Genomic DNA, 17,570 nt, shown 5'->3' on the forward strand with positions numbered 1-17,570 from the left:
ACCCTAACCCTAACCCTAACCCTAACCCTAACCCTAACCCTAACCCTAACCCTAACCCTAACCCTAACCCTAACCCTAACCCTAACCCTAACCCTGAGCCTCACTGTTGGCCTGACAAACAAGAAGGAGGGGTGGGACTGGGCCTCTGCATTCTCTTGTGGATGAGAATGCCCAGGGCGTATGGGCTTTGAGTGTTGCCAAGTGCTTGAACATTGTTCTTGATGAGGCCAGCTGCTTGATCTTCTGAGCTGCTCAATTTCTCATTTGCAGGCTTGTTTGCAGCAACAACAGAGCTGCTTGACTTCCCTCTTGCAGGATCTTCAAGAGCAACAACATTGCTGTATTCATGCTGGATGCAGACATGATTGTGCACAATGCTGGGGTGTATTGCTAGATTGTGCAGCTGTTGCCTGTGTGCTCTGCTGCTTCTGCATGGGCACTTCACACCAAGCCTTGCAGCGGGCGCCAGCACGCAGCAGGCGCGCCCATGACTCTCATGTTTTACGGTTGAAACAGCTGCTCTGGCGACTGGTGCTTGCCTTCAGCAACAACAAGGCTGCTGGCGCCGCTGCGCAAGCTGCTGCCCTCTGGTCTGCGGGCGCGCTTGCCAAAGACCAATGCAGACAATGTGGCCAACGCCTGTTGGCGGCGGCGCTGACCAAGCCACGTCTCAAAGGTGTTGTGCTGCTGCAGAAGCTCCAAGTAGACGGCGTCAAGCAGCGTGCTGCACGCCATTTGGTCCTCAAAGGCCACAGCATTGGTCAGCAGCATGATGCGTGCCATGCCAACATGTGCCTGGCAATTGCTGTTGCCCAAAATAGGTCTGCTTTGCCGCCAGCTGCCGCTGCCCACAGTCTCTGCCATTCCATGCTGCTCCCTGTCAGGCTGCCACATGACTTTCTGCTGCTCTGCTGTCCTGCAGACAGAAACGCAGATTTGTCAGGGGCAAGGCTGAGAGGTTGAGACTCCGAGTGGAGGCGTTGCAGCGCCATCACGTAAGCGAGCCCCGACTGGCGCGCACGACACGCCTGCCCTGCTCTGGCCCGTGCGCCTTCGCCCGCGACCGTCATCACCTCCACCACCTGCGCCCTGCCGCCGCTATGTCCGACCGCGACACCCGTGCGTGCCGCCTCGGCTGCACCGCATCACACACCTGCTCACCTCTCACGCCTGCCCGCCCCTCGCAGTCCTCAGCATGGGCTTCGCGCCGGCGTCGATCGAGTGGGCGCTGCGTGCGACGCGCAACGCCGGGCTGCAGCCGGCGATGGACCACCTGCTGGCACACGCCGGCGAGACGCCGCCCGCGGCCGGCGACGACGACGACGAGGAGCAGGAGGCGCTGGCGGACATGCTCGGCAAGAAGGGCGCCGGCGCGCAGGAGGAGATGATCGTCGGCGCGGGCGAGGCCAAGGTGAGCGGGCAGGAGGGGCCGATCCGGCGTGCGGCGGCGAGTTGCGGCGCGCTGCGGCAGGGGATGAAGGGGGGCGGCTGGAGCGCTGCGGCACAAGGTGTCAAGGATGCGTCAGAGTCGAGTCCGTCCTGCTGTGGCGACGATTCGGGTGCCGCGCGCGAGGTGAAGGGAGCTCGGCTGCGACGGGCAGCGGCAGAGGCGACGGCGACGCCCGGCAGTAGAAGGTTCCGCGACGGGCTGCAGCGCACTGCGGGTGATGAGTTGCCGTGCAGAGACTCGATGCATGCGCTGCGTGTGTTGAACGCTGTGACGCTTGCGCGTGAAGCCAGGCGGCGCCTGCTCTGCAGCTGTCTGGGCCTGCCGTGCTGTACGTCTGGGCACGCTTCACAGCACCCCGTGGCTGGCACTCGTCGCAGCCGAAGCACTTGCACCCTTACACCGCTCGTCGGGTGTCGAGGAGAGCGCCACCTGCGCAGTCCCGCACTCAGCTTTGCCGCACTTGTCTGCACTGCCGCACTCGCCCCTCCACTAACCCTTCTGTCCAGTCCATCAAGTGCCTCGAGTGCGGCAAGATCCTCAAGTCCGCCGCGTTCGCCTCATTCCACGCCGAAAAGAGCGGCCACACCAACTTCGAGGAGAGCACCGAGGAGGTCAAGCCGCTGACGGAGGAGGAGAAGCGCGCGCGCCTCGCTGAGAGTGAGTCGGGCTGCTCACAGCACGCGCCCGTCCCGCCGCTGACCATGTCTCCGCTCAGTGCGCGCGAAGCTCGAGCAGAAGCGCGCCCTGCAGGCCAAAGAGTCCGCCGAGGAGAGCAAAGCCAACGAGAAGATCCGCCGCAAGGCCGGGCAGGACCTCGGCGAGCTGCGCGAGGAGATGCAAAAGAAAGGTGAGTCGCGCGGCGTCGTGGCTGGCGACGGCGGCGGCGAGGCGCACGCCGGTGAGTGCGCCGTGTGCGGTGTGCGGCATGCGCTGACACGCGGCAGATGGGGCGCCCGGGACCCGCTTCGACATGGCAGACATGGCGCTGGCGCTGGGCACGCCAATGGCGTCGGGCACGCCGTCGCGCTCGGCGCTGGGCTCGGCTGCCGGCACGCCGTCGCGCTCGACGCCGTCTCCGGCACTGCCGCCGCTCGTCTCGTCCTCTGCACTGTCCTCCTCGGCACTGTCCCCCGCTGCGCCGTCCTCTGCCCTTTCGTCCGCACCAGGCCCATCGAACACGCCGTCCGGCTTCGTGCTGCCCGCGCTGCACGCTTTCCCGCCGTTCTTCACGCCACAGCCCAACGCGGCGACGTGGGCGTCGCAGGCGGCGCACTGGTCGCGTCTCATCCGCGCGTGGTGCGCGCACCACCGCGTGTGGCACCTCGACGCCGCCGGCAGCTGGGAGCGCGCCGGCGCCGACGGCCTGCTGCGGAGCACGCTCGCGGGGCGCTCGCTCAGCGAGGCTGCCACGCGGCGGGTGCTCGAGGTCATGGTCAGCGAGGGTGAGTCGTGCTGTGCCGTGTGGCGCTTTCGCTGCTGACACCCTGCGCAGGCGACGCCGTCTGGGACCCGCCTCGCAAAACCCCTCCGCCGACGCGCGCCATGATCTACTGGCGCCGTCCCGAGGAGTGGGCCGAGCGCCTCGCGGCCTGGGTCGCACGCACGGGCCAGTCGCGCAGCATCGTGACGTTCTTCGAGATCCTCGAGGGCGACGAGGCGGGTGAGTGGCAGCCGCCGCAGCCGAGGCCCTGCACATGAGCGCTGACGCACGCACAGACTTTGCGGGGATGCCCGAGGCGCTGCTGCGCCGTGCGCTCGACGTGCTCGTGCGCGCAGGCAAGGCGCAGGTGTTCGGCGGCGCAGACGGGGAGGGTGTCAAGTTCGTCTGAGCGCAGCACGAGGTGCTGGCGGGCAGAGGAGAAGGCGGGCAGGGCGAGCGCTCGCGGCGGAGGCACCCATCTCACCATCCACTCCTCAGAGGCGATCAAGGAGGCCGAGAAGCGCAAGGCCGAGGCCAAGGCAGACGTGAGCGCCGAACTTGCCCCTTTACGGCACAGCATCTGACCCTCCTGCAGGCCGAGGCGAAGCGCCGCGTGCGCGAGCAGATCGAGGCCGACAAGCGCGAGCGCGCTGCCCGCACTGCGCGCGAAAAGGCCCTGCGCGACGGCACGCTGCCGACCAGCGAGAGCGCGCCAGTCGCCGTCTCGAAGCCGGCAGCCGCAGCAGCCCCGGCGGCGAGCACGGCCAACGAGGCGCGCCTGCGCGTGCGTGCGCCCGGCGGCATGTGGATGGGTGCGTCGAGTGCGTTGCCGTGCTGCTAATCGCATGCTCACACGTGGCACAGGCACACTCAGCGCGGACAGCACGCTGCGCGACCTCGAGAAGGCGCTGCTCGACGCCGGCAAGGCAAGCGGCTCTCTGCAGGTAAGACTCTCCGACGCGCGCATCTCTGCACGCCGCGCACGCTCACACGCGCGCCAGTTCTCCACGACGTTCCCGCGCAAGACGTTCAGCGGCAGCGACGCAAGCAAGACGCTGCGCGAGCTTGGGCTCGTGCCCAACGCCGCGCTCGAGGCCAGCGCAGTGTGATGGGGCACGAATGCCATTGGTGACAGAGCTGTGTAGTGATCGTTCAGTCTCGTAGGCCGAGACTCGAGCCGCGCGGAGGCAGCAGTGGCGGCGGCGGCCAGGCATGCTCGGCGTCCAGCGCACGCGAGTCGACCGTCCACGTGGTGCGCGGGCGCGTCGTGGACGTCGACCACAGCGATGCCTGAGAGGCGGCAGCAGGCCCAGCCGGCGGCGGCGGCGGCGGACTGACGGCGCGGCGAGGGCTGCGCTCGCACCAGTGCCCCTTGAGCGCGTGCGAGCCGCAGCAAGGCACGGCGCGCTGCAGGCGAGATGGCGAATCATCGCCCAGCGATGTGGCCATCGTCGAGGCGCTCTCGTGCGTGTCCCTGCGTGCGTGTCGCCACGGGCCTTGCATCGTGCGCTCGGGCGAGAGGAACGTGCCGTGCGATGAGAGTGACGACGCCGAGGCGTCTGAGCGTGTGCGCTGGTGGCCCGGCGAGCACGAGCGGGGAAAGTCGTGCAGGTCGTGGCGGAACTCATGGCGCGGGTCATGGCGCTCGTCGTGGCCGAAGATGGGCCGCTCATCGCAGCGCTCGCCCTCCGCGGTGACCGACTCGATCGCCTCTTGCTGCTGGTCCTTCTCGGGCTGCAGGAGCGCCTCGGCGCTGCGGCCCAGCTCGCGTCCGCCGCCCAGACGCTGGCGCACGACAGCGGCGAGGCCAGCCACCTCCTGCGCCAGTGTCTCGATGAGCACGCCGTGCTCCTGCAGCGTCTTGGCCTGCGCGCTCAGCTCGTTGCGCAGCTCGGGCGCACTGGCGCGCGGCCGCAGCGCCAGCGACGGCGGCGGAGAGCAGGAGCTCTTGCGGCCCGTCCACGAGCCCTGGCAGCCGCACTGCCAGGTGGCAGCACCGAACTGCGCCACGGTACAGCCGGCGGCGTGGAAGGCCTGCCAACTTGCGATCAGCGATGTCCGAGCCTCTCGCACGAGTTGCTCACCGAGGGATGCGATGCGACGCTCTGAAACGTACACGGCATCAGCCTCCGTCGGCACCAGCCTCCGTAGATGGCCTCTTGGCACCCTCCACTCACCGGCACGCCGCCGCTCGACACCTCGATGCTCCACGCATGCAGACGGTCCTTGCGCTCGCGCGCCTTGCGCTGCTCGAGTGACGCCAGAAAGCCGCGATGCGCATGCGGCAGTGCAGGCGGATCACCGCGCGGCGGCGTGCTCAGGTCGGGCAGCGGCGGCAGCGGCCGGGAGAAGTTGAGGTTCGAGCCCGGCGAGATATTCGTCTGCGGAGCACGTCGAGGCGGCGTGCTCGGAGGGATGTGGCGCTCCGACGAAGGCATCGCTGGCTGAGTCGCCGCCGCCGGTGCTGGCGCCGTCTTGTGTTCAGCTCGTCCGCCGCTCAGTGCCCGTGCGCGGGCCAGCGCCAGCTTGACGGCCGGACTCTTGCTGCTCGGCGAGGCCTGCGATGCACGCAGCGGCGACGACACGGCCGCACGCGCCGGCGTGCCACGCTCGGCCGTCGGGACGCGCGACGTCGGAGCCAAGTCGGCAGAGAGCCGCAGCCGCAGTCGACGTGCTGTGCGTCCGGCGCTCGCTGCCTCGTCGGGAAGAAAGAGGCGCCGCAGTCCGCGGGCCGGCGGTGCGCTGTGCGGCGGACTCGCGCCGCGCCGCGGCGTCTGCGACCAGGCCGAGCTGAGCGTCGGCGGCTGCGGGCGCGGCACGGTGCGCGGCGGGCGTGACATCGTGGCCGAGACGTGCGCATACGGGCGTGTCGGCGACTGTCCAACGCCCGCGGCCGGCACGCGCTCGCGCACCGGCAGTGCTGGTGCGAGGCGCAGCTCCTGCGGCGACGGCGTCTGACGGCTCGGCGGCGAGGGCGCCGGGCGCGGCGTCTCAAAGGCACTGCCGGGCCCGGCGGGAAAGGCATGCAGCAGGTCAGCCAGCGGCGGCGACTGCGGCGAGGGCAGCGACGAGTGCGCCGTGCTGGCGTACGTGTAGCGCGAGCGCGGGCTGCCGGCGGGCGGCGAGGAGGGTGCGGCGTGGTGGTGCTGGACGGCGACGCGCTGCAGCAGGTGCGCCGGCGGCGGGTTGCGCGGCCGCGGCGGAGGCGGCGCCTCGACGGCGTCGTCCTGTAAGCCGCTGCTCAGATGGCGAGCTCGCTCGGCGCCGGCCTGGTGCGGCGAGACGGAGCGGCTGAGCTGGCGCGGCGGCTGCGGCGGCGGTGCGAGCTGCCAGCCGGCGTGCCAGAGCGTGCTGCGTGCGGCGTGCAGGTGGGCCTCGGTGGCGCCGCCTGCTGCGGCATGCACTCCATGCTCGCTGCCGGTGATGCGGCCTGCTGCGGCGGTGCTGCTCTCTGGCGCATGCAGCGCGTCGCCCTCGCGCGAGGCGGCCGCATCGACGCTGCGCTGCGTGCGGTGGCGCGCCGGGCGTGTCGAGCGCGCGACGGAGCCGGGCGTGAGGGGAGCGGTGACGTGGGCCGGGAGCGTGCTGCTGCTGCTGCTGGCGTGCGAGCGCGCGCTGCTGGCGGCGCCGGGCGACGAGAGCATGGCGGCGCAGGGCTCGCCGGGCGGTGGTGGTGGTCGGACGGCAGAAGCGAGGCGAGCAGCGTCGGACGAGGGCCAGCATCAGCGCCTGTCTTGCCCCTGCTCGTCTGGATGCAGCCTCGACGGCTCCGGCGGCTGTCGCTGCTCCGCTGCTCCGGCGCCGCACGCATTCAGTGCCTCAGGGGCACGCACCGCGCACCCTCGTCTCTTTGTCACGCGAATGCCCGGCGCAGGCACCGCGCCAAGCGCAATAGAATGCCTGCACCTGTCCAGCAGAGCGCTGCACGGCACCGAGCAAGGCAGCAAGGTGCGGCACAGGCGGCCGGCTGCGGCACTCCCAGAACGGCACCCGGCAGGCGCCCCCTGGGCATACGCCAATCAACACCGCCTGCGCCTGCAAGGGCGCCACGCCGCACCGCGCTTGCTGCGCCCAGCTGCAGCGGGCCCTTGCACCCTGCAGCGTGCGGCGGCGGCGCGACGCCTCGTGCCGTGCCTGGCGGCGCGCTGCTCCCACGCCAGTGCGCCGCCGGCCAACGGCGGAGGTGCAGCGTCTTCATGCGTGCGCCGCAGCAGCATGCAGCGTCGCAGCTCGCGACGCACTTCACACGGGATGCGCCACGGCATGGTTGATACAGGGTAACAGGTGACACACACGGAACGGCACGGCACGGCTGCCTCACGGCGCCGCAATGGCACGCAGCAGCTCCTGGTACGTCTGCACGAGGCCGAGCAGCAGGCGCGACTTGCCCATCGCCTTGAGCACGTCGGCCAGCAGGTCGCGCTGGCGGGAGGGTGAGCGTGGGGGCATGTGAGCGGAGTGCGCAGAGACGCACCTTGGCGAGGCCGAGCACCGTCGGCTCCCACGTCTCGGGCATGCCCGGCTTGCTGTGGCGCAGGGGTCAGCACGGTCAGCGGCGTGGCGTGGCACCGTGGCAGAGCAGCATGGGAGCGCGGCCTGCCGCACTGCACACTGCTGCTGGGCCTGAGCACTCACTAGTACACTGGGCCGCAGAGACTCTTGCACAGGTCCTCGGCCTGGTTGCGGATGCCCTCGTCGGCAAGCTTGCGCGCATACGCCAGCAGGTGCACGCGGTACTCGCCCGGCGAGTCGAGCAGCGTCGCCGCCAGCATGCGCGTCTCGAGGTGCCGCAGCGCACACGACACGGCTAGCTCCTCGGCGCCCGGCGCGCCGGCCGGCACTGCCGCGTGCGCACGCTGGCCCGTCGTGCCGCGCGATAGGACCAAGTCGTTGATCTCGACCTCGAGCGCCTTGACGGGCTCGCGCGCCGCAGCACTCGACTCGCCGGCGCCGCGCCGCCCGCGCACGTCCCAAAGCGCGCTGCTGTCGGCCCACCAGCTCGAGGCGATGCACACCCACGCCAGCTTGCGCGCGTCGAGCGTGTAGGCCGTCTCGTTGCGCAGCAGCAGCACAGGCGCACCGTTGCTGTGCACCCAGAACTGCAGCAGCGCGTCGCCGCCGGGCGCTAGCAGGCCGCGCAGCGACACGGGCCGGTGCAGCTCGCGGTCGCCGGGCACGTCCCAGCGGTGCACGAGGCCGGACGTCGTCACCGCCACGAGCGTTGAGCGCGCCGCCTCGAGCCGGTAGCACGGCGCATCGAGCTGCAGCGTCGCGCTGCGGCGGCCCTTGGCCGTGTACAGCACGAGCGAGCCGTCGTCGAGCGCCGCGGCGGCAAACTGCGCCGTGCTGGTTGCAAGCAGCACCGGCGCGGGGAGCACATCGAGCCACAGCACGCGGCCGGCCGGGTCCATCTGGACGAGCTGCGTGGGCTCTGCGGGGCAATGAGCAAGGGTCTCCGCATCTCATGCCGCCTCACTCACGCGCGCCGTCCGAGTTGCGCGCCTCAAGCGTGCCCTCTGGCCGCTCCCGGCGGTACACGCTCATCAGCGCGGGCGTCGGCAGCATCTGTGCACCGTCGGCTGCCACGCTGCCGCCGGCGAAAGTAGCGCCGCGCAGCGCCACGGCCGGGCCCGCGGCCGTGCGTGCGAGCTCGCCGCCGAGGGTGCGTCCGACGTCGCGCTGGCGGTGCTGCGGACGCGCGTCGGCGGCCAGCTCCTCCTCGGCCGGGCGCTTGAAGCCGAGATCGGCGGCGCTGGCGCCGATCGACATGTCGATGTCCATGTCCTGGTGCGCAAAGCCGTCGTCGGCGCTGGAATCTTCGCCGGACAGAAGCGTCGGGCGGATGCGACGGCGGCCCTTGGCGTCGCGCGTGATGACCTGCACCAGACGCGCGGGACGAGCAGCAGCCGGCGCCGGCAGCCCGCCTGCCTTGGAGGCCGGCGGCACGCCGCCGCGCTTGCGAGCCATCAGCACGTTAGGCCGCTCCATCGTGCCCGACGACACGCTCGGTGCCACCGAGGCCTGCGAGGCGGCGCGCGACGTCTTCTGCCAGCCCCACGACTGGCGCGCGACCTCGAGCGCCTCATCCGAGGCGAGCGGCGCGAGAAACTCCTCGGTGAAGATGAACACGGCGATGCGTCCGTCGGCCGAGCAGGCGTAGAGCGTCAGGCCGTCGGAGGACCTGCGAGGGCATGTCAGCCAGGCCGTGTGCTTACACACGCGGCGCAGCACGCACCAGCTGAGGTCCATCACCTGCCGCTCAAAGACGTCGCGCGCCACGAGCAGCGGGCGCGGCTGGCCAGTGATCCACACGCTGACGCTCTGGTCGAGCGAGCCGAGCGCCATCACGGTGCACGGCTGGCCGTCCTCGTTGGGGTTGCGATTCTTGAACAGCCGGGGCGAGAAGGCCTGGGATGGGAGGCGAGGCTGGTGTCAGCACGCGGTTGCAGCACGTCAGCTGCTTCCCACTGACCGTCACGGCGATGCTGTTCTCGTGGCCGACAAGCGAAATGTCGCTGTTCCAGTCGCGGCGGTGCGCGACGGCCGCGACGAACACCGGCCCGGACATGGCGTTGGCGCAGAGCACATGCGCACCGTCGGGCGACCAGCTGTGGGCGTGTCAGCACGCAGCACAGCGGTCGAGCTGTCCTGGAACACACCTTGGCCGCGTGAAGAAGACGGTGCTCGGACTCGTCTCGAACGGCTTGGTGATGCTGGCCTCCTCGCCCCAGTCCGAGACGCGCCAGATGCGCAGCGTCTTGTCGTCCGACGCCGTCGCCAGCAGCTTGCCGAGCGGGTCCCACACGACGCCCTTGACGAAGCCGGCGTGCGAGTCGATGCGCCGGATGCGCTCAAACGCGCCGCCGCCGGCGGTCCGCGCGCCGGCCCAGATGTACACGGCCGAGTCGAGGCCGACGGTGGCGAGGTACGTGTCGTCGAGGTCCTGCGACCACGCCAGATCGACGACGTCGGACTCGTGCGCCGCCAGGCGGCGGTGCGGGCGCCACGCCTCGATGTTGACCTCGGACGGTGCGGCGCCAAACGAGGCGCCGCCTGAGAGGCCCGTCGGGTCGAGATCCCAGATCAGCGCAATCGTGTCGTCCGAGCCCGAGGCGAGAAAGCGGCCCGACGCCGACCAGCGCACGACGAGCACCGAGCCTGCCGGCGTGTCAGCGCATGTGGTGCCGCGCGGCGCGGCGCAGCTCACCGGTGTGGCGCGAGAGCGTGCAGAGCAGGCGGTTGGCGCTCGTGTCGGCCTCGAGCGCCGCGTCGAGGATGGGCGCCGTGGCCCAGATGCGGATCTTGGAGTCTGTGCATGCAGTCAGCAAGCAGAACGCAGGTGGAGAGAAGCGGCAGTGTGACATCGTCCGCGTGCTCTGCTGTCCTCAACGCCGGAGCGCACAGTCCCTCGCTAGCCTGCGAGCAGGGCACGGGCTGTCCAAGCTGGCGGCCGGCATTGCTACGAGCGACCTCTCGCTCGTCCAGCCGGCTGGTCATCGCTACGAGCGAGACGCTCGCTCGTCCAGCCGGCTGGTCATGACCACGATGTGCACAGGCCTTGCCCCTCGTCCCACCACCTGCGCCTCCTGCACCGCCGCCGCTGCCCATCACCCTCTGCTCTCCTCGCACCACTCACCCAGGCCCGCCGTCGCCACGCGGCTGCCGTCGGGATGCACGTGCACGCTGAAGATGGTGCTGCGCTTCGTCGTGCCGCCGTCGCCCTCCTTGTCGTGCGCGATCCACGCGGGCGAGACGAGCGACATGGCGGCAGCAGCAGCGGCGGGCCGGCCGCGCGGCTGCGCAGGTGCGGAGCAGACGGCGCGGGCGGGGTGTGCCGGCGTAGCAGGCGTGTGCGGCGCTGAGGCGAGGCTGTGGTCAGGCGGAAGGGCGGAGCGAGGCGGGCGTGGTGGTGGTGGTGAGCAGCATGCGGCTGCCTCTCGAAAGTCGTGCGTCTGGGAGCGGCCGCGCCTCGAGAAGAGCCGCGGCGCGCGCGCGCGCGTCTTGGCTCGTGCGTCCGCCGCCGGGCCGAGCGTCCGACGCCGCCCGCCGTCCTCGCGCGACGTCGAGCAGGCAGCACCATCACGGATGAGCTTTGCCTTGCGCTGCATCCGAAGCGCCAAGCGTCATCTGTGCCTTTGCGAGCCTTGGCAGCAGGCGGCAGGCGGCGGCGGGGCGCAGCGGGCGCGCGGCCCTCGGCGCCGTCGGCCGCACATCGGCGGCGCGCGCACCCGTGACCGGCCCGACCGGCCCAAGACACATCCCTCGCTCCAGCACCCCACAGATCGGGCGATTGCGGGGCAGCCAGGCACGGCATGGCCGCAGCTGATGCGGCGTCTGGCCGGCCAGCGGCATGAGCTTATGCTCGAGGTGGACACGAATGGCACGCTGGCTGCTGCTGGCGGCGGACTGGGAGGTGGAGCCGCGATGCGGGGAAGACGCGCGCGCCGAGCCGCACCGGCGGCGAGGGTTCATGAGGCGGCCTCTTCGCGCCGCCGGTCGCCGCTCCTCCACCACCACGCCCCGCCATGCCCTCGCTCCCGCCGCCGCTCCGCTCGCTGCTGCAGCAGCGCCTCTACCCCGCCGCACGCGCCGCGGGCGCCAGCGGCGGCGCCGCGCTGCTGCCCGCCGGCCGCCGCGCCGGGCCGCTGGCGGGCCCGCCGCGTGCCCGCCTCGGCGAGCTGTGGCACGGCATCGAGCAGGAGGCGCAGCAGAAGAACATCGCGTGGCACGAGTGGGGCTGCTTCGCCGTGAGTGGGCTCCAGCGGCGAGCAGGGTGAGCCGGGTGGCTGGTGCATGGAGCAGCCCAGCCAGCGCTGCCTCCACACGCCGCACGCTGAGCACGCTGGCATCCTCACTGCTGCTGCCACAGCCCCAAGCTCACACCGTGCCGCCCACAGACGGCCACGCTGCTCACCCTCAACGCCTCGGCGCCGCTCGCCGACTTCCACCGCCACAGCGTGCCGGCCGCGCTGCCGCTGGCCGAGCGCCTGGTGCGCGCGCAGCTCATGCGCGAGACGGGCCTCAAGTGCATCGGCTTCATCGGCATTCCGAAGGTGAGCGTAAGCAGTTGGCGGCAGAGTATTGGTGCGGCGGCGGCAGGCGGCAGCTGTGTGCGCCGGGTGGTGACGGCAGGCAGGGCTTCGCCACGGCGCCAGGCACAGGACGCTGCAGCAGCAGGCGTCGACCGTTTGCCTCTCTGCAGCTGCAGCAGCGCGCCTCGAGCTGCTCTCCGCTTGCTGACACGAGCGCACAGGTCATCAACAACCTCGCAGCGCTGCGTGCGGCCGTCGATGAGGACGCCGAGCTCGCCGAGGCGCTGCCGACGGCGCCGCGCCGGTGCGTTGCACTGCTGCATGTCCCGCTCTGCCACTCCGCTCACGCTCCCACAGCAAAGTGACGTCCGACAGCCTGCCGCGCGTGCAGGCGGCCGCCGAGGCGCTGTGGGACGACATCTACACGCCGCACAGCGCCAAGCTCGTCAAGATCCTCGGCAAGTCGCACCCCGACCTGCCCGTCTTCATCATCGACGGCGAGTATGGCCCGCTCTTCTCGCCGCCCGCCTCGTTTGCCGCGGCGCCGGAGCAGGAGCCGGCGTGGGAGGTGGGCCGCCTGCGCACCAGCCTCGTCGCCGTCGCGGCGCTGCGGGCGCAGGGCGGCGTGGGCCCGCAGGTGACGAGCCACATCTGGGGCCTGCTCAAGGCCGCGCCGGCCGCGCACGGCGCCGGCCAGCAGTGGCTCTGCACCGAGGAGGGCGCGCTGTGGGTCGTGCGCACCGTCGATAAGGTGAGCAGCCAGCGGACTGCGTGCGGCCGCATGCCGCTGACTGGCCCGCACAGATCTGCCAGGCCGTCGAGCAGGTGCCCGAGGACGACGGGCCCGCGGCGCGCGAGAGCAAGCTGTAGCAGACAGACTGTGCAATACACCGCTGAGAACACGCCACAACGCTCGTCGGCGGCAAGGCTCATTGCTCAGGTGCCGCGCTACATGGACGTCAGCGGGAAGGGGATAGAGAGGGGACGGACAGGATGCGCTAGGCGGCTAGAGCAGCGCAAGCGCGGCGGCGCCGTCGCCGTAGCCGTGGCGCGTGGACTCGGCGGCGACCTCGGCCCAGACGCCCTTGCCGTCGCCGTGGCCGGCGGGCATGATGAACTTGTCGAGGAGGTGGATCGCGCCGTTGGCCGCGGGAATGTCTGTGGAGCATGTCGTCAGCCAGCGTCGCACGCCTCGCACAGCACATCTCTCACCCTGGAAGCTCACGCCGACGCCCTGCACCTCGACGCGCGTCTGCAGCGGGCCGCGGCCGCCGGGCAGGATGTGGTAGCGGTACACCTTGACGGTGACCTGCTCCATCTCCTCCTTGGCCGCGACGTGGTCGTGGTGGTGCGGGCAGTGGATCTTGGGCAGCGCGCTGTCGAAGACGTACGTCTGCACGTCGGCGCCGCCGAGGCCGCCAATGGCGCTGGCGTCCTCCGTCGAGGCCACGCCGCTGCTCTTGCCCTTGGCCGAGTAGATGGCGTCGGCGAAGACGGCATCGTACGGCAGCGAGTGCAGCATGAGCACCTTGCCGAGCAGACGCTCGCCCCACGGCGAGAAGAGGTAGGCCTGGGGAAACGTGTCAGCCAAGCGATCGGTCAGCACAGCACTTCGCGCCTCACCTTGAACATCGGCGGGATGCGCTTCCAGGCCAGGTTCGACGGCGCAAAGAAGGTGCCCGTGGCGAGGCCGACGTCGCCGTGTGGCTCCTCGTGGTGGTAGGCGCTGTCGACGAGCTGGCCGAGCACGGCGGCGTGCGCCAGCGAGACGCTCGACTCGTTGCGGCGCGGGTGCGGCAGGCGCAGGAAGCGCTCGGCGTGCAGCTTGAAGATGGCCGTCGTCGTGCCGCCGAGGTCGGGCTCGCCGAAGAGGAGCGCCTGCACAATCGACGGCGGGATGAAGAGCGGCGCCGACACGGCGTGCAGCACCGACGAGCCGGCGGCCTCGACGTCGGGGTAGACGAGGCGGCTGTAGCTGCGCGTGCCAAAGGGTTCAGCTCCTGCGCGGCCCTCAGTGCCCACCACGCCACTCACAAGTTGAAGTACACGCCGGGACGCGGCAGCAGGCTCTTGCCGGCGCGCACGCGGAACGGCTCGCCGGCGAGCAGGTCGCCGACGTACTTGCGTGCCTCGCCGTCGACGTGCAGGCGCGTCGCGAGGCTCGAGTTCTGCGCAATGGCGTCGGCCTTGAGGCCCTCGCCGCCGGGCGCGGCGACGAGGTGGTAGCGCAGCGTCGCATCGATGGCCTTCTGGATGAAGCGGCGGCGGCGCTCCTTGTCGTCGTCGCCGTCCGCGAGCGTGTGCATGGCGGTGATGGCCTGCTCGAGCACCGTCATGGCCGACACGGCCGGCTCGGCAGTGAAGGGCGCGGCGGCGGCGTCCGTCTCGAGCGTGCCGAACGCGGCGTCGCGGTGCTCGCGGTGCCAGTTGACGGGCGCTGCGGCAGGCGTGAGCGCATGCACCGGTCGCCTGCTGCACCGCGCGGCTCACCCAGCAGCGTCAGGCCGTGCTCGCCGCCGTCGAGCAGCTTCTTGGTGCTGATGCTCGAGTAGTTGAGCACGTGGGCGAGGTCCTATGTGGAGGTGAGCACATGGCCGCACAGGCAGGCCACGCGACGCACCTTGAAGTGCTCGTCCTCGTTGATGATGTGCCAGAGCGTGCGCTCGCTCGCCGCCGCGGCGAGCGGCGCCGGCTGCTCGGCGGCGTACACGGGCGAGAGCACGCCGGGCGCGGCGTGGTGCTGCAGGCGCAGCCAGCCGGCGAGGCGCGCCGCGGCCGAGTCGTCGGCGGCGGGCGCGGCGGCGGCGGCGGCGGCGAGCGCGAGCGCGAGGGCGGCAAAGAGACGCATGCTGGGTGCGAGTGCGTGGGTGGTGGGTGGGCAAGCGGTGCGGCCAGGTGCGGCCTCTTGTAGTGCGCAGCGGCCGGCGGGACCCTGCTGATGCTGGTGGAGCAGCGCCGCGATGACCAATGGCGTGCGGCACGCTGGCTGGCGAGGCGGCGAGGCCCGCGTCGAGGTCGCACGCTTGTGCTGCTGCGCTGCCGTGCCGCCATGCCGGCGCCGGGCCGCGCGTTCCGCTGCCGCGCCCGATCTCACTGCCCCGCACATCGGTGCCTCGCCGCGCACGGCCCACGCTGACAAGCCGCTTCCGCTTCCTGCCATGCCGCAGCGCAGCACAGCACAGAGTGCAGAGGAGTCAGGGTCACATTGCGGCCGCAGAGGGGCGGGAGACGGAAGCAGCGTGCATGGCCGGCGCGAGGTGGTACAGCATGAGGAGAGCAGAGGCGAGTGACAGGGAGAGACAGGGGAAAGGGACAAGGGACAGTGATATGGTGGATCGGTGATCGGTGGATCGAGGAGCGGACCGTCGCTGCGGCTGGGCTCAGCGCAGCAGGCGCGCGGCCGCCTCGGCCAGCGGCGCACCGAGCACGCCCGTCGCCGGCGGCGCACGCGTGCCCGCCGGCTGCGCACCCACGGCCAGCGGCACCGTGGGCATGTACGACGCCAGGTCGGCAAAGCTCAGCACCGAGTCGCGCGACGCAAACAGCAGCACCAGCAGCACCGCCGCCAGCGCCGGCAGCCAGAAGTACAGCAGCATGGCGTCGTCGCGCAGGCTGCGCACGCGCGGCGCCGCGCTCTTCTGGGGCGCCTTGGCGACGGCGGCGTCCGACGCAGAGGCACTGCGCCGCGTGCGCCGCTCCGCCGGCACCTCGGGCAGCGGCAGCGCCGTCGCCGGCGCGCTCTTCTCCTCGGCGCCGCTCCACGTCGCGGCACGCGGCGACGGCGCCGGGCGCGGCGAGGCGGCGCGCGCCTTGTGCGGCGAGTTGGGCGACGCCTGCGCGATCGCCGGGAAGCGGCTCTGCGCCTCGGCACGGCTGCTGCTGCCGCCGCTGCTGCTGCTCGCGTCGGCCAGTGTCGACTCGTACGTCGGCGGCGGCGGCACGTAGAGCGGGTTGATCCAGAGCGCCGACTCCTCGACGATGTTGCGCCAGAGCGTGGCGATGCGCGTGCGCTCCTGCTCCATCGTCTCGAGCCACTCGGGCGCCGGCGCGCCCGAGTCGTCGCGCTTGCCTGATGCCCACGCGGGCATAAAGCTCGGCGTCGCGGGCAGCGCGAGGTGGAACACGGACACGGCGGGCATCTGCATGTGCATGTGCGCCAGGCGGTCGTGCAGCGCCGGCAGCTGCAGCCGGTGCGCAAAGTCGCCGAGGCCCGCGGCCATGAGGTTGCGCAGGCTCAGCGTCGCGTCGCCGCCGGCCTCGGCGGCCTTGCTGCTGGCCTCGGCAGCCTTGCCCTTCTCGCTCGGGGCCGGCTTGTCGTCGAGCGGCTCCTTGACGTCCGACGGCAGCGGCAGCTTGACATCGGCGGCAGCCGGCTCCGGCGTCGGCGTGACCGTCTCGTCGTGTTCGCGCGAGTCTGACTGCTCCTCCTCGTCGTCATCCTCGGTGAAGGCGCCCGACTCGTCTTCGAACTGCGAGCTGATGTTGTCGTCGTCGACCTCGTCGCCGCTGCTGGCGAGGGCGTCGCTGAGCGCAATGCCCGAGTCCTGCAGGCTCGGCGGCGCGCGCGGCTGCAGCGCTGCGTGCTCTTGCAGCAGCGCCTCGACGTCCACCTGGTCCTTCTCGCACGCGACGTCGACGGCACGCTGGCCCAGCGCCGAGCGCAGGTCGTGCCGGGCGCCGTTGGCCAGCAGCATGCGCGCAATCGTCATGCGGCCGAGCAGCGCGGCAAAGTGCAGCGCCGTCATGCCGTTGTGGTCGCGCGCGTTGGGCGGGCAGCCGCGCTCGAGCAGCGCGTACGCCAGGCGGTGGAAGCCCATCATGACGGCCAGGTGCAGCAGCGTGTGCCCCTGCGCGTTGGCGAGACGGATGGCGTCGCGGCGTGCGTTGGGCGCATCGACTTCGACGTCCAGCAGCGCCAGGAACTGCATCACGCCGTTCTGGAACGACTGCGACGCGCCGCGGCTCGACGAGCTCGTGCCCGTGGCGAAGAGGCCGGCGACCGCATCGCGCGGGATCAGAGCGCGCTGCTGGTAGCCGCCGGCGTTGGAGCCGCCGGCCTGCTGCTGCTGCGCCTGGGCGCCGCCGCCAGAGCCAACGACGCGCATGGCCACGTCCCGCGCAGACTGCATCTGGCCCGTCATCTGCAGGCCGACGACTTGCAGCGCGAGCTCCATGAGCGCACGGTCCGTCGTGTCGACGTAGGTGAAGAGCTGCAGCGGGCGGTGCTGCTCCGACGGCGGCGGCGTCGGGCCGCCTTTGATGTCCACCACGACCGGGCCAGCGCTGCAGCTCGGCGGCAGCAGGCAGACGAGCGTGTTCGACGCCCACACGCGCGTGTTGGCCGCCGGCACGTCGCCGAACACGCACACCAGGCCGTCGGTGAAGTTCTCGCCGAGGATCGTGACCTCGATGCCGCCGGTGGTGGGTCCCTCGCCGGGGATCAGCTTCGAGATCGACGGCAGCGGCACGGGTGCTGGCTCGAACGCCGGCTGCATCGGCTGCATCGGCTGCATCGGCTGCATGGGCATGCCGAACGGAACCTGCTGCTGCTGCCCATTGGCGGCGATCGAGCTGGCGGCGAGCGCCATGATCGAGTCGACGCCCTGGCCCGTTGCGGCGTCGCGGAAGAAGCGCTCGAAGTCAAACGACGGCACGCTCTGCGGCGCAG

General features: G+C 71.2%; 6 protein-coding genes across 6 annotated transcripts; 2 read left to right on the forward strand and 4 right to left on the reverse strand.

Annotated features, from left to right (window-relative positions):
• Positions 1–1,064: 1,064 nt before the first annotated feature.
• FA09DRAFT_330885 (ESCRT-II-domain-containing protein) lies at positions 1,065–3,556 on the forward strand. Its single transcript, XM_025742784.1, has 8 exons — positions 1,065–1,119; positions 1,188–1,411; positions 1,957–2,107; positions 2,166–2,297; positions 2,395–2,892; positions 2,943–3,110; positions 3,167–3,415; positions 3,466–3,556. The coding sequence occupies exons 1-7, from the start codon at positions 1,101–1,103 to the stop codon at positions 3,277–3,279; spliced, it is 1,305 nt and encodes a 434-aa protein (XP_025597062.1). The 5' UTR covers positions 1,065–1,100; the 3' UTR covers positions 3,280–3,415; positions 3,466–3,556.
• FA09DRAFT_67343 (hypothetical protein) lies at positions 3,261–3,726 on the reverse strand. Its single transcript, XM_025745771.1, has one exon. It carries the CDS (start codon positions 3,672–3,674, stop codon positions 3,375–3,377), a length of 300 nt encoding a protein of 99 aa, XP_025597063.1. The 5' UTR covers positions 3,675–3,726; the 3' UTR covers positions 3,261–3,374.
• On the reverse strand, positions 3,726–5,788 carry FA09DRAFT_67307 (hypothetical protein). Its single transcript, XM_025745770.1, has 3 exons — positions 5,048–5,788; positions 4,955–4,975; positions 3,726–4,904 (listed from the first exon to the last, which is right to left on the reverse strand). Exons 1-3 carry the CDS (start codon positions 5,708–5,710, stop codon positions 4,023–4,025), a joined length of 1,566 nt encoding a protein of 521 aa, XP_025597064.1. The 5' UTR covers positions 5,711–5,788; the 3' UTR covers positions 3,726–4,022.
• A 1,330-nt stretch (positions 5,789–7,118) lies between these two features.
• Positions 7,119–10,787, reverse strand: FA09DRAFT_320277 (WD40 repeat-like protein). Its single transcript, XM_025740972.1, has 9 exons — positions 10,507–10,787; positions 10,078–10,179; positions 9,530–10,028; positions 9,343–9,478; positions 9,106–9,278; positions 8,351–9,051; positions 7,506–8,301; positions 7,345–7,396; positions 7,119–7,292 (listed from the first exon to the last, which is right to left on the reverse strand). Exons 1-9 carry the CDS (start codon positions 10,631–10,633, stop codon positions 7,188–7,190), a joined length of 2,691 nt encoding a protein of 896 aa, XP_025597065.1. The 5' UTR covers positions 10,634–10,787; the 3' UTR covers positions 7,119–7,187.
• Positions 10,788–11,501: 714 nt separating this feature from the next.
• On the forward strand, positions 11,502–12,829 carry FA09DRAFT_309850 (hypothetical protein; the record flags this gene model as incomplete). The annotated part of the gene is made up of 3 exons (XM_025740616.1): positions 11,502–12,206; positions 12,260–12,653; positions 12,707–12,829. Coding segments are annotated over 3 exons (1,165 nt in total), but the record flags the coding sequence as incomplete, so codon positions are not given.
• A 79-nt stretch (positions 12,830–12,908) lies between these two features.
• On the reverse strand, positions 12,909–14,750 carry FA09DRAFT_339724 (hypothetical protein; the record flags this gene model as incomplete). The annotated part of the gene is made up of 6 exons (XM_025744240.1): positions 12,909–13,060; positions 13,115–13,472; positions 13,526–13,877; positions 13,937–14,339; positions 14,393–14,474; positions 14,523–14,750. The coding sequence occupies 6 exons, from the start codon at positions 14,748–14,750 to the stop codon at positions 12,909–12,911; spliced, it is 1,575 nt and encodes a 524-aa protein (XP_025597067.1).
• Positions 14,751–17,570: the final 2,820 nt, after the last annotated feature.

This window comes from Tilletiopsis washingtonensis, assembly GCF_003144115.1.
Source record: "Tilletiopsis washingtonensis strain MCA 4186 unplaced genomic scaffold FA09scaffold_15, whole genome shotgun sequence".
Lineage (NCBI taxonomy): Eukaryota > Fungi > Basidiomycota > Exobasidiomycetes > Entylomatales > Tilletiopsis > Tilletiopsis washingtonensis.

What these genes read in the sequence shown, in the direction of transcription:
- FA09DRAFT_67343 (XM_025745771.1), bottom strand. Translation starts at nt 3,674, where the DNA reads ATGCCGCCGGGCGCACGCACGCGCAGGCGCGCCTCGTTGGCCGTGCTC.
- FA09DRAFT_67307 (XM_025745770.1), bottom strand. Translation starts at nt 5,710, where the DNA reads ATGTCACGCCCGCCGCGCACCGTGCCGCGCCCGCAGCCGCCGACGCTC. An exon ending in TGTCGAGCGGCGGCGTGCCG is followed by an intron (nt 4,976 to 5,047) that starts GTGAGTGGAGGG and finishes TGTACGTTTCAG; the next exon opens with AGCGTCGCATCGCATCCCTC. An exon ending in GCGTCGCATCGCATCCCTCG is followed by an intron (nt 4,905 to 4,954) that starts GTGAGCAACTCG and finishes GCAAGTTGGCAG; the next exon opens with GCCTTCCACGCCGCCGGCTG.
- FA09DRAFT_330885 (XM_025742784.1), top strand. An exon ending in CGAGGAGATGCAAAAGAAAG is followed by an intron (nt 2,298 to 2,394) that starts GTGAGTCGCGCG and finishes GACACGCGGCAG; the next exon opens with ATGGGGCGCCCGGGACCCGC. An exon ending in CGAGGTCATGGTCAGCGAGG is followed by an intron (nt 2,893 to 2,942) that starts GTGAGTCGTGCT and finishes CACCCTGCGCAG; the next exon opens with GCGACGCCGTCTGGGACCCG.
- FA09DRAFT_320277 (XM_025740972.1), bottom strand. Translation starts at nt 10,633, where the DNA reads ATGTCGCTCGTCTCGCCCGCGTGGATCGCGCACGACAAGGAGGGCGAC. An exon ending in CACGCTCTCGCGCCACACCG is followed by an intron (nt 10,029 to 10,077) that starts GTGAGCTGCGCC and finishes ACACGCCGGCAG; the next exon opens with GCTCGGTGCTCGTCGTGCGC. An exon ending in CGGTGCTCGGCCTCGCCAAG is followed by an intron (nt 7,293 to 7,344) that starts GTGCGTCTCTGC and finishes CCCTCCCGCCAG; the next exon opens with CGCGACCTGCTGGCCGACGT.